At 41.0% G+C, this 13911-nt stretch overlaps 2 protein-coding genes across 7 annotated transcripts in view; one reads left to right on the top strand and one right to left on the bottom strand.

The window, feature by feature from the left end:
• The window catches only part of pdia5 (protein disulfide isomerase family A, member 5), a 65484-nt gene extending 61797 nt beyond the window's left edge, over positions 1 to 3687 (bottom strand). Inside the window, exon 1 of the mRNA XM_031323651.2 lies at positions 3564 to 3687. Within this exon, the coding sequence (XP_031179511.1) occupies positions 3564 to 3629 (66 nt within the window). The 5' untranslated portion in view covers positions 3630 to 3687. The remainder of the gene's footprint in view (positions 1 to 3563) is intronic.
• Positions 3688 to 4954: 1267 nt separating this feature from the next.
• sema5ba (sema domain, seven thrombospondin repeats (type 1 and type 1-like), transmembrane domain (TM) and short cytoplasmic domain, (semaphorin) 5Ba) overlaps positions 4955 to 13911 on the top strand; it is a 198142-nt gene continuing 189185 nt past the window's right edge. For 3 of the 6 annotated variants that reach the window (XR_004109298.2, XM_031324031.2, XM_031324146.2), the window contains exon 1: positions 4955 to 5312. The gene's annotated coding sequence lies outside the window, so the exon portion shown is untranslated. The remainder of the gene's footprint in view (positions 5313 to 13911) is intronic. The other 3 variants (XM_031323963.2, XM_031323827.2, XM_031324087.2) reach the window with 2 other exon arrangements.

The raw sequence follows: 13911 nt of genomic DNA, 5'->3' as shown, positions 1-13911 counted from the left end.
ATTATTCTGTCCCAAAAAAACAGGGAGACAACTTTGGGCAAGTAATACATTATTAATGTTGTGTGTGTGTGTGTGTGTGTGTGTGTGTGTGTGTGTGTGTGTGTGTGTGTGTGTGTGTGTGTGTGTGTGTGTGTGTATGTGTGTGTGTAGAAAGTTTGATTAAATTGTTTTGACAGGCAGGCCTCTACCACTCAGAAAGCTGCCCTCTAACAAAGTGCTGCAGCGGTTTATCCCTTCCCTTGTGGAATCACCTTCATACACCCCACAGTACTGTACCAGCACGCACGCACGGTGACTTGTGGTGGGTGATAAAGACAAAATTAGTCACAGCATTATAGAAATTATTAAGACTGCAGCTAATAATTATTTCCCATCATCGATGGTCTATAAAGTGTGTAAAATAGTGTATCAAAAAATCCTAGAACTCGAAGGTGACATCTTCGAATTGCTTGTTTTGTCTCAACAAAAGTCCCAAACATGAAGATATTCATATTCATCCTCACATCAAGACGTTGGAAGCTACCGCTACTGGCATTGTTTTGCTTAGAAATTAACTTAAAGGGGTGGTTCAGAATTTTGGACATAGGACCTCATTTCCAAGTTAGCCAGTGTGTTATTTATCAGTGGAGACTGTTTTCAACACTTTTCATCCAGTCCTTCCAGTTGCAGAGTTCGCTGGTGCTAGGCTAGCGCAAGTCAACAGTATCTGCTAGCCTGCCACTAAAAACAGCCTTACCCACTCTACAGTACACCCGAGGCAAATAACTTATAATGCCAGACTATCAATGTAAATGTCTGTTGATAAAATAATGTTAGAAATAAAACTACCCTTGCATCTCAATGATCGCATTACATTTTGAGGGACTAGTTTCTCAGCAGCGGCGGAATTTTACTTAGCTCCGGTTAGTAGTACTGCACCAAAAAGTAAACAGAGAAGCGCACTCCAGTCGGGAAACCTAGTAGCTGCTGGCTTGGACATCAAGATACCGGCGAAGACCCTACTCAAGTGGCAAATGTGTAGTGATCATTTTAGACCAGACGACTTTGAAAACCCCGCAATCTAAAGGACCACAAGTCACTGACAACGAATGCGGTTCCATCCGTCTTTCTAGATGCACCAACAGCTACTGATGAACAGGTAATAACTTTCGGTAGGCTACTCTAGCTAATAAAGCTAGCCCTTTCCATAACGTTAGCCTAGCTGCTACTGATAGATTGAGACTGACAACGTTAGTGGAACGTTACTGTTCAATGCATTGTGGAGGGGTGACAACGTCAGCTAACGGTATAGTTACACTCTTGGTAGATACCTGGCTGGGCTAACTGCTAACTTTAGGTAATTGCTGACAGAAACGTCATGTAAATTGCTAGCCCGTGTGCTTTCATGTACCAGTAACGTTATGTGAGTTATAGCCTGGCAGAGTGGAATTAGTTGGAGCTCACAGCGGCAGGTAAATAAACTTCTGCTTTCTCAGTAGCCTAGGTAATATCACTCCGCCGCTGCTGTAGGCTATGCTACCAACTACAGGGAACAAAGTATAACTATTGCAATGCGATGCAAGGGTAGTTTTAATTCTAACATTATTCTATCAACAGACATTTACATTGATAGTCTGACATTATAAGTTATTTGCCTCGGGTGTACTGTGGAGTGTGTAAGACTGCTTTTAATGGCAGGCTAGCAGATACTGTTGACTTGCGCTAGCCTAGCACCAGTGAACTCTGCAACTGGAAGGACTGGATGAAAAGTGTTGAAAACTGTCTCCACTGATAAATAACAAAATTCTGAACCAACCCTTTAAATTAACAACTGTGTCTTTTTTTTGATAGTCTAATCTACTCTAACCTAATTAATCAACTAATTGTTACAAAACTTGTAAGTGTTCACTTGAGTATTCAGATTCTCATGCTACACACTTCAATTCATGCTCATCATATTAATTAACATGGTTGTGTTTGACTGTAAAGGATTAAGAACCAAATATTAATAGGATGACTTTACTTATTTTATCCAAGTAATTTTGGTTCCCTAAAATTGGGGTACTGTGTGTAAAAGGGCTACAAATCCTACACCGTACATCTGTTGTGTAAAACACTGCTGAATTTTTACCTCATAGTCACAATTTCATTTCAGATCTAATGACCTGAGGCACATTGCCAAACTATCAAATGGTGTCTCTGTTAAATGTATACAGAGTGCACTGTACATATACACCCAAAATCCACCCTTGTTTGCAAAGTCTGCCATGCAACAGGAAGCAGAGCAGGACACAGTCTGCTTTTATACTCAGTTGCCAGTTTATTAGATACACCTAGCTACATGAAGGTAGGATTTATTGCAAGACTGTTGCATTAGACTGCCTTTCTGCTAAACGTATCTAAAATATTGGCAACTGAGTGTATGAAAAGCACTTTCAATTGCTCTTACATACACTTGAATGTGAACTAAAAGTCCTCTTCTTGGGAGAAAGGCTGGTGGATACAGTTGAAAGCTCCAGGAATAGCTACATACGATGGCCCTTGTGTCTAGAATATTAACCATAGACTTACATACAGTAGTTCTTCAACTCATTTATCAAGCAAAACTACCATTCACTGCAATTAAAAACTTGGGGGTTTTGGACTGGAGCTATTTGAACACGTCACCTTGAACTCTTTGACATTCTGACAATGTATATAATTAAATTATATTAAGATATTAAGATATTATATTATTATTAAGATTATATTAATATATAGATAGATTTTATTTTAGATTAATATGTAATAAAATGAATTGTTACCAGCACTACTTTAACCCACATTTTGCAAATGACAACAATTTTCATCCATTGAGTTAGTTTATAGTGACCTATGTCACATGACATGGAAGGCTAACGTACTTCTTCCAAAGGGCACTTTCTGTCATACAAATAACAAATGTACAGTAGCTAGCTCACACCCACCAGAAAGTGGCCAAAACGTTTGTGAAAGTCATACACTTTTGAACTTTCAATTCCCTTTACAAACTCGGATGACTGAACAGTTGAGTTTCCGTGACTGGGAGTCATGCTGTGTTAATAACAATAACCTAAGCTACTGCATGAATGAAACAGTAAACAGGAAAACCTTTCACACATGCGAGTGTAGGCTAAGCTAGAGAAAAAGGTAGCCTAGTCTTTAGTCAGCTCATCAGGTCTGGTTCCGTATTCCCTGGACGTTAGGTACGACTCACACACAGGGGAGGAACCCCGTGTACATAGGCGACCGTTTACCAGAAACCACTCTGTGTGTGCAGTTTACTTACATATAACCTTTAAATCCAGTAATCTTAACGTTACCTGCGCAACAACAACCGCATACCACCCACATCATTACTAGCTAGTTAAAGCTGAGCACCAAGTTCAGTCAAGGGCTGTCAACTTTACCTCCTGCACGGACAGGCTATCTATGAGACGCGGTGAAGAGCGATTTTGTTTTTTTCTTCGGAATTCCTTAACGGACACAAACATCCTTCGCCATGTGCGAGAATGTGACAGAAAAACCATTGCGTTTTACATAAAGGCGAGGTTTATTTGACTCACCAGCAACACCAACATGAACATTTTCACCTCTCTTATCCGACTCCCGTGGCGATTCCAAGAGGCCATGATGCCGTTGCCACGTCTGGATACGCAGGCGCAATCGGTTTCCCATGGAGTCTTGAGCACGGCGCAATGCTTTATGGGAAATGTAGTTGTTCAGGGATATTCGGCGGAAGGTGTTTTCACCTGCCGCCTCCAACCAGCCAGATACCCCTTTTATGTTATTTGGATAGCTATGAGTATAAGTACGAGTAGTCTACATGATTCTTTTTTTTGCTCAGCATAATGCAGCCATATTGCAAGACAATTAATTACGCAAGATGGTAATTTGGAAATTGGCTTGTGATTGAATGGCTCTTAATTAGCCTTGCTCTTTATTAATTCGATGCCCTTTGCTTTAGAACATTTGGTTTAATTATAGCCGTAAAATGTAGTCCACTCAATCTCACTTATGCGGTGCTTGGGCCAATACGCCATACAAATAGGAGCCTAAATGCATATAAAATGGACAACGAATCCAAAGTTTAGAAAAATATAGCCTATCTTTAAATGTTTTTTTTTTTTTGTTTTTTTTTACATAGCCTACTCTATGCATATACAGAAGTAGGCTACATATAGAATATAACAGAAAAACATGGAGCATTTACTTAAATGAACCTTATTTTGTAGTTAATTTTGCCCATCAGGTTAAGCCTATCAAACTGAGGCGTAAAGAAAGAAAACAGCATAAATACGTTCTGAACAGATATTGGGTTGTAGGCCTACTACTGATTGTTTCCTCATCACTACTAAGTCATACCCACGTGTTTATAGCCGACCCTATGCGGTCACAATAGAATAGATTGTGGGGGGTTTTGTGCAGCAGGCTTATCATTCAAGCTACAGCATAAGAATGTTTTTTGGATGAAGTTCACAAGAATAATAATTCATACGCCTGTTTAAATCCTACATCCGGATAGTCACTAGAATAGAATAGAATTAACGTGAAACATTCACTTAAATAGCCTACTCAATCAGTTCACTTTAGTTTGCCCATCAGATTTCTTTGCAACATGAAAATGAGGTATAAAGACATACAACAGTCTAATTTAGCCTTATTCATTTTCTGAATGGAGTTTATTGGCTACTATTTTTCTCAGCCTACATCTGGCTGAATAGAATTACTTTGGTCCAGGGTAGGCTACAACGTGTTTACTGTTTGAACAAAACAGCAAAGAAAACATGTCAATGCCCAGTGGAGTTGTATTGCCAGGTAACCCCCGCACACGGACACACAGCAGGTACTCTGGAGTCCCAGACAACAACATGCAGGGAAGATCTTTCCCAGAAGTCTTTTTGTCTCTCCCAGGTCCACGCTGGGATCATAGAGGCTGAGATTCACTCTCAAACACTGCCTGCCTTTGCTCTGGACTGACGCGCTGTTGCGACACTCTTCAAGCTCTCCGGGGGTGTCCATGCGCACTTCCTCCCTATTGCGCTTGCAACTCGGCCCTGTCTTTGCTTGCTATTCCCCCTCACTCCCCCACCTCCCCCTGTCCCCCCTCAATCCGGTGGTATCGTCCGAAGCTCAAGTAGATAGAGCGCAGTTGTCGGCTGCAGGTCGCTTGGAGAGGGACGCACACAGCGGCTGAGGACCCAACACTACAACCCGTCTCTTTTCTGTCTCTACTGCTTAGAGTGCGAGTCTGATTCTCTCCCCATCTCTGCCTGGCATTGCCATCAACTTGGGAAATACAAACATCTTCTAAGGTAAAAGGAAAATCACTTTTTCTTTCTTTTCTTTGGCAAAAATACCCGAAATGAGCACTTTTGAGGTGTGTTGTGCACCAGTTCCCAGCTTAAATCCCGCTTTAGATTGACACGGTAGCCTTCAGGCGAAATGGATGTAGCTCGACTTTGATTGGGGTGCTGGATTTTTAAACTGACACAATAGCCTGCTTGAGTAACCTGCTTAGATACAATTAAAAAACCATCCTCCATCAATAATGGATTGGCTGCTCACAAGATGTACAGCCATGCGTTTTTCTCTGGACGATTTTTCTATCAGAGCAATGTTTGAGCAATGGGGCGTTTTTTTTTTTAGCCTTAATGTTAAACACTTTTCTGCGCTTTTGCCCAGTTTGGCTGTTTCAGGCGAGATGATTTGTCCGTTGATAGCATGTGTTATTCAGAGCAGTTAGCAGTTCCTTTATGCCACGCCAGTTTTACTTTCCACTCACGTTTCATCCCGGGATCAGAGGAGCATTTGTGGGCTGCAGGAGCTGCCTGTGCCTGCCACATTAGCGCGGTCTCAAACTTACTTTGTACTGCACGCTGCCCTGTAGTCCCGATCCAGACGACATGTGAACTTTAGAAAATAATCTTCAGGGGAAACTTCGTTGATATGATTTCTCGGGAAACTGGATTGTCTAAGTGTTGTGCGTCTCACTTGCAGTTTTTATTCTCAAATGGTCTATATTCAAAGTGGTAACCTAATTTGGATCACACATAGGCCTATGTGGTGTAGCGTCTTGTCTTTTTTCCAACTTTGCTTAGGCATATGAATATTGTCGTCCCCCTTATAGACGGCTCATAATGACCTCATTGCTTATCAATTCCAATTTGCAAATTGGCTTTTACGCGCGGACTGCGCAGCCGTTTTCGCCAATTCAGAGTGTTTAACATTCTTTTATTCTTGCCAAATCCCAGCAAACGTTCGTGCGACTAATTCTGCATGAAAACGCTCAAAATCAGCTCAGAAAGTCATTATTCATGAGCTTGTCACATGGATGAATTGCTTCCCAGTTCCTCAGAGACATTTCTGATCTGTTTTATATTGAATTCTAAAGAGGGATAAGTGTCCAGCAGAATGCTGCCCAGAGTCGGGATGTCGAACAAAGAAATACAGTTTTATAAAATAGGACATTTCCCTCTTAAGTTGATTATTCTGAAATGCATTGTTGGAGAGGGAGACGGGTTGTGGCGTTGTAGAGCAACAGAGGGCAGTGTTGAGTAGCACTGTACAGCTGTGATAACACATTGCCAGGTGAAGTTTGGTGCATCATGTGCTAGACCTGAGATCTACCTAGGGGGTCCTCAGAGTCACTGCAGGTGGGCCTCCAAATTATTGTTAATAGGCTATTTTAAAGTTTTTTCAAAAATAAAAATGGCTTAACATGAATCCAACATATTATTAGCTAATATAAATCCCCATTGATGATAGGCTTACTGGCCTAGGTAGTAACTAAGGTAGCCATCCACAGATACAGTATATTCTAAGGATTCACTGTGCCACATTTATGTTTAACATTAAAAGATGGTTTGTAAAATCATGCTGACAATTATTATTTTAATAGCTTAGTATTCTATGCACTAAAAAGCTATGTATAAAGGCTTTAGGCCGCCCCTACATTTTATTGTAGACCCAGTTTAATATGCAACGTCATTTTTTTTTACAATATTAGTAGTAGGGGGTCCCTGTTACATCATTCTTTCAGTTAAGGGGTCCTTGGTTTAAAAAACGTTAGCGAACCCTGTGCTAGACTATCTGCTCTGCTCTCCACAAGTCAACACAGAGTTCAACATACCCGCTTGTCTGTGTGCTGGAGCAAAGGTGCAGCACCTATTCAAGCTTGGACAAATGAAGACATAATAGGAACATTGCTTTAATGGATGTGTGATGTTTTTTTTTTACTTCAGGTGATTAAATGTCAAGCACTTTTGAACGGGCTTTTATCTGCAGGCGGTTTACTGGGAACAGCTCTCAGAGACATTTAGTCCATAGCTGAACATTTTCAAGGCTTACAAATATCACATTCACTCGACTAAATTAATCAAAGCACCTTATTCACTCGAAAGCTATTTTGCACCACCAGTAACCACCACCACTGGGGCTTTTAGAAGCTTTTTTTAGAGATTCACTTGTTTTCATCTGTAACATTTTATTGAGCCTCAGTGGTTCAGAGTCTTCAACAGCATCAATGAAGGACACTTTAATATTCATTAACACTCAAATGGCTCTCAAATGGAACTGAGCATGGCTGGTTTGAGTTGTGTCAGATGGCATAATGAGATTGTTTTGCAGTTCAGCTTTGTTTGTTTTTTTTGTTTTGTTTTTTTAAACCATTTTGCTTCTCGTTAAAACATGACACGGACAGAAAATGTTTATATTGCTGTCCCGAAATCATTTGCTAACTATAATTAGTCATCCAATGAATCAAATATTCATATTACTTTGCTACAGTATTATTCCTCCAGTAGACTAATAATTGCACACAACCGTAGCACATAATCCTGTTTTATTCTGTCCTGTTTTCATAAATATCCTAATTCTCCCTGTCTGGAATTCAAAACTGCAGTTGGCATAACTCTTTATTTTGCTCATCAACACGTGTGAAAGTCCCATATCTTATCCCTCTTTTGATTGATATTCATATATTCCCACATGTTTTATCAGGCCCACGCTTGTCTAATGGATGATTAACGCTTTTGTTATTTGAAGAACTGTTTTAGTATCCTGGGTCAGTCCTTTGAAATGGAAAACAGGTTTTCATCTTTGATGAACTTATGAGGGCTCTTGACAGGTCCTGGTGGGGGGAACCAGACCAGCAGAGCAAAAGAGATCTAAAACAAAACACAAACTGGAATGAAACCCATCACCCCCCCCCCCCAACTCCTCTTTAACCACCTCTCTCTTCACTGTCCCCTTCTTTCTATAACTCCGTCTCTCCTTGATATCTATGTAGTTACAGTGGAAGTGTTTTTGATTATACGTAGAGGTCTGTATCTCCGTGGCATCTGATGTCGACATAAATAATTCATTTTCATTAACTAATATGGTAGATGTGGAGTACTCGATGAGCCGGCAGCTTCTTCATCAAAATTTTAATGATGCATATTTAAACTTTGCCATGTGGATTATTCCTGTTGTTGGGCATCACTTGAGAGGGGACAAACGGATATGAAAGTTTAATGTCTGGAGAACTTGATCTCTCCTCTCCTCCATCTGATATTCCCTCTCTAAGAAAAAAGAAAACAATGCCATGTTCAGTATGACCTTACCTCCATGATTATGTGAGTGTTGATGTGTGTATGTGTATGTGTGTGTGTGTGTGTGTGTGTGTGTGTGTGTGTGTGTGTGTGTGTGTGTGTGTCTAAAGAGATAACCGACGGATAAAGATAACATATGATTCCGTCTGGTCTGAGGTAACACTCTTCAAATATCTTCAGGTCTATAAAACTAGAAAATTAGTATCCCAGAGTTGACAGACTGCTTTGTCATTTCAAGGCGCAGCTTTTCACGAACCAAAACCAAGGAGGAAAGTGACGACATCTACAGCACAACATTGTCATTCAGCTGTTTGGCTTTTCATGCACGTCAAACAAGCACAACAGGACATCTGTCGCTGCTCATAGGGAACCAGACTTCAATTTATTTATGCGTTGTAACATCTCATGCTCTTTTCTTGAATCCTACTTGAGAGCGTTCACAACAAAAATGCATTTCCACGCCTTAAAAACCCAGGAAGGATACTCTTAGAACAGCTGCGAGGCAGTGTGTGACTAGCTGAGACGTGCTCTGCTGACCGTTGATCTAGATTTTGCTCCCTTTTTACATTCCCTGAGCCTGGAATGTGAAAGTGAAGCGGAGAGATTTTAGCCTTTTAAAGTGGCCTTCTTGAGCAGGATTCACATGGTAATTAGGTCAGGGCACACTGAGGAAAAACAAAGCTGTCTGCATGCAGAAAGAGCAGAAAACATACTGCGTTTTTGTTAAGATGTTTCAAGCAGTGGAGTGGAGAGACACGCAGTAAGATGCTTCCTTAAAGTGTCTCTATATATTCAGGAGACTGCAGCCACGTTGGAGTGTCTGTTGCTCTGTTATGTAAATATAATGGCAGATTTGAAATCACAGTTTGCGCCACTGTGATTTGTGGTGGTGGCCCTGTCGTCAATATTCACTGTGGTATTTATACCCAGAATACAAAACTCTGCTGCCTTGTCACCTGATTGTGATTATGCTGCTCTCTGTTATGTAAATATAATGGCAGATTTGAAATCACAGTTTGTTTCACTGTGATTTGTGGTGGCGGCCCTGTCCTCAATATTCACTGTGGTCTTTATTCCCAGAATACAAAGCTCTGCTGCCTTGTCACCTGATTGTGATAATGCTGTCCCACAGTGCTGACATAAATGTTGCCATTTTACATTCACACAGTCTCCGAAGCCTGATTGAGGTCCTGCGCCTCAGTACACCTCATTTTATTATCTCCGGCGTAAGCCTGGAGGAAATCATGCATTCGGTCTTGTGTGTGTGTGTGTGTGTGTGTGTGTGTGTGTGTGTCTGTCTGTCCACATTTAATCTCACATTCTACTGGACCCATCAGTCTCATATTTTTTGTGCATATTTATTTAACAAGGACCTTTCATGGTTGCAGTGATTTAACACCTTTTGAAAAAAAAACTATTTTATTGATTGCTCTGTTTTATACCGTCATTAACCGCTGACTCCTCAATCCTCTTAACAGGCCGGTAGGGGCCACAAGTGATCAACAGCAAATTACCTGGCAAAATGCATTACTGGAAATCGGCAAGGCTAAAAACAAGCCTAGTCTGTTGCGGGCCACATTTTGGCCTTCATCGTGGCCCAAATACTGACCTCCATAGAAAAATTTGAAGTGGAGCATCTGCAGATGTTATGATCCACTAAACGATACGAGATGAATAAATTCCAGTTTTTGTTATCTTCACCGCTTTCTTGAGTGAAGGAAGGACCATTGAGTGAGATTCAACCCTTCACCTGGCGGAGATCTACACTACTAAGTGCACATTTCTAGTTGGAAATTAAAGCATTCCTCAGCTATTCTACAACTTCTCCAGAAACATGAAAATCTTTGCTTGGGATTGATTTTTTTTAGGTTGATGTGAATATTCTGTGGCCAATTTTGTTGTCAGCAACAAACTGTAGCCTGACAGATACTTTGCTTCAGTCCAATAACATCCTGATGAGAACCTGCCTTCGACCTTAGTTCAGTCTTTTGTTCATGACGGATTAGGTTTCAGGGGAAATGTGTGCTTGTGATAACCAGACAGTTTGAGCCGTCAGCAGAGGGAAGCCAGCGGTCTGCGTGGTGCAGTCTGAGCCAGTGAGTGGAAATGAATAATCCACATAGTCTGTCTGGGTCCCTCCAGCCTCCCAGGATCTCATTGTTTCTGAATGCAGAGTGCACATGCCATGGCCTTCGCTTGCAGTGTCTGTTTGTAACCTGGCCTCTCTCTGCCTCAACACACAACCTCGTCGTCTGCGAAATCCGATACGGCTGCCGCGTCTCTGCACTCTGTCTGCAACCTTGCTAATTAATGCTTGATGCGACCCAACAGTCTTAATTTGCCTCTGGAACGTTATCATCATTGTTTGCCCTCCCTTTTCCTGTGTTGCTATTACTGTACCTTTACAAACAGGGTGCATAGAGATAAAAAGACCAAGCTGGCTGTCAAGCTGAAAATAAGCTGGTGAGAAGAATATTCCATCAAATACGTTATTTATTATGGTTAATGTAGTTCTAAATGGATAATTAAATTAATCAATTAGGTGATCAGTTTATCATTCAGGATATTTATCATGCAACAATGTCAAACATTTGTTGCTTGGACAATTTTCATTATTTTCTGAGATTTTATAGACTGAACAATTAACCATTTAATAAAAAATGGTTTGGTGTCCTGTCATTGCACATAATTCTCAAATTTGCACTGACTGCTGAAAATCATCATGAATACACAGCTACGCAGCGTTTCTCCTCTTTTGGTCATTTGAAGGACTGAAGGTGTTTTCCTCAAAGCGCCAAACTATTCAGTATTTTCCTTCTTCTCACACATTCTCATTGTTATCCCTCTTGGTAGTATAAGAGGTGTGTGTGTGAGTGTGTGTTGTGTGCAAGCATGCGCTCATACATGCATGTGCGCATGCGTGCATGTCTGAGCAATTTGATTTTTCCCTTTGTATGCGTGCGAAGCGGACGTGAAGGCATGTGCCTTTTCTCTCCCGTCCCTCCTCTGTTCAGCCCAGCAAGGTCTGAGCAGGGCAAGAATAAAAGGGGCGCAAGAGGAGGAGAAAGTACTCCCACAGTTGATTTGGCCATTGTGGGGGGAGGAACACTATTCCCATTGATGCTCTGGACGCATGGTTGAGACCCCTAGAAGCTTTAGGAAGGGAGCTTATTCAAGGCTTGATGTGACCCGGAGGACTGGGTTGGAAGATGGGTGTTGAGCCCATTGTGGGGATGGTGGGAACATTGTCCCTGCTCCGCTGCTTTAATACCACTCTGAACCACTGGCTCTATGAGCTGGACAGGCTCTCAGGTTGTCTGTTTTTGCTTTACAAGACACTTGAGAGGTCTCTTATGTTAGAGGTCTCAAAGAGATCTGAGAAACATTATCCTAGATGCTCCCATTAGAAAATCTACCATAATTTTTAATTTAATTTGTCTATTTAGTTGAGCTTTTGTTTCGATATATCAAGATCCTGTTATGAGAGTTGATAACCTCTCAGATTTTGTAATATAGTGAACTAGTTTCATATTGTGCTTTTCATGGTCTTAAACGCTATTTTTTGTCTAATTCGTCACCCAATGATATTGAAATTCAGGCATCTAGACTAAAAAAATACCTCTTGCTATTATATCAAATTGGTACAATATGTTAAGTGAAAACTGTGTACATTCTCTCAAACCTGCCACCAATAAAATGCTTGACAGCACAAAATCAAACAAGTCATGTTTAGCATGACAGAAGTCCTGTTCTGACATAAATTACTAGTACTAGTATTTCGAAACATTTCTGTTGTATGGCATATCTCTATCATATACACTGTATGGAATGCATGTGATAATGTTCCATAGAAACCACTGACTGTATAAAGTGCACAAGTGTTGTTACGTGCCTTCATCAAACTATTACTTTTGTTTTAAATCCTCAGCATTCCTCTTAAGGATCTCTTTTACTTTGAAAAGCCCCATTGTGCTCTGCTTTAAGGAACCCTACTAATGAAATAAGGCTCATTTTACCCTGCCGTACCCTCTAAAATGGTTATATCTCTTCCAAATGGAGTTACAGGGCGAGAGCTCCTGTTTTGAGTCTGTGCTCTGTGAAGTAATAGGTTTGCAGTAAGCCCTCCAAACAAGGCATGGATTAGGACACATTGGCAACTCCTGTGGTATTTATCTTGCTATGTATTTACACACTGCAAGGAAAAATACTGACTTCATAATATGTTTTACCACTTTTTCTATTGTGTTTGGGATTATTTGACATTAGAGGCTGACATGATTCAGTTTATCATCTGAACAAAACCAGTGGGTTTGGAGGCTATTAGCTAAAGCAGATCAGAGTCTCTGATGTGTTTACCTAAAGTTTTATTAGCATTGGTTTGTTTCCAGTATCAGACTTTGATGAACTGCCTCTGATAGGTCGTATAACTGGCTCATTAGAGAGCACAGCACATGCCTCTCTGCTGGTCAGCAATCTGGTGTTTGTGAATGTGCCTGTTTGTTAGTTTGCATATCCATGTGTTTGTGTCCATGCGTCTGCGTCGGTTTTCCATATTTGCAGTAATGGCTGGGAAATCAGCAGTTAGCAATAGCAGGCAGCTGGTCTCCGCTTTTACCGTTACCCACAACCCACCATCCCCGTAGGCCACGTGTAATTGGACAACCACATGTCAGGCTGTTATTTGCAGTATGAGCCTAAGGATTTTGCAGCACTAAAAATGATGAGAGCAGTTATGAGATGTTGGCTGGAAATGCAATGCTATAGCTAAATTCACTGGAGAGTAGAGGGTGACTGGGGAGAGAAATTCCCATCAAGGTTTTTTTCCATGTTCTCCTGTTTTCCTAATCCATATACTGTAGATTTCCTCTGAACCTTGTCATGTTTTGCATTAAGACCTGACCATATGACCTAAAACTGATAATGATAATAATGAATGTAACAATAAATTTCAAGAAAATACATTGGCACATGGGATTTTCTTCCCAATGTTAAGTCAGCTCTGAATTGTTTAATAAGGGAGTATCAACAGTTAAGGAGATACTTTTGATTTAATTTCAGCTCTGTGTCATGGCAGTGTCGGTAATGTGTTTAGATGAATGGTTTGGCTGCCCTTCATGGTGCCAGTGCACAGAGCTTCCCATAGAGCAGAGCAGCGGAGGTCTGCCACGATCCGCCAAATGATGCAAAATGTGTTGCGGAGGTCTGCGGCACTGGTCATCACTCCACAATAAACAGCAGAGCAGAGGATTCATCACCAGTAGCATTTTAACTACTGAGGAACACAACATGGACGGGGCCAGTGACATGTGTAGCAGCTGGA

Source organism: Sander lucioperca, chromosome 8, assembly GCF_008315115.2.
Source record: "Sander lucioperca isolate FBNREF2018 chromosome 8, SLUC_FBN_1.2, whole genome shotgun sequence".
Taxonomy (NCBI): Eukaryota; Metazoa; Chordata; class Actinopteri; order Perciformes; family Percidae; genus Sander; species Sander lucioperca.
This window is presented reverse-complemented; position numbering and strand designations above follow the sequence as displayed.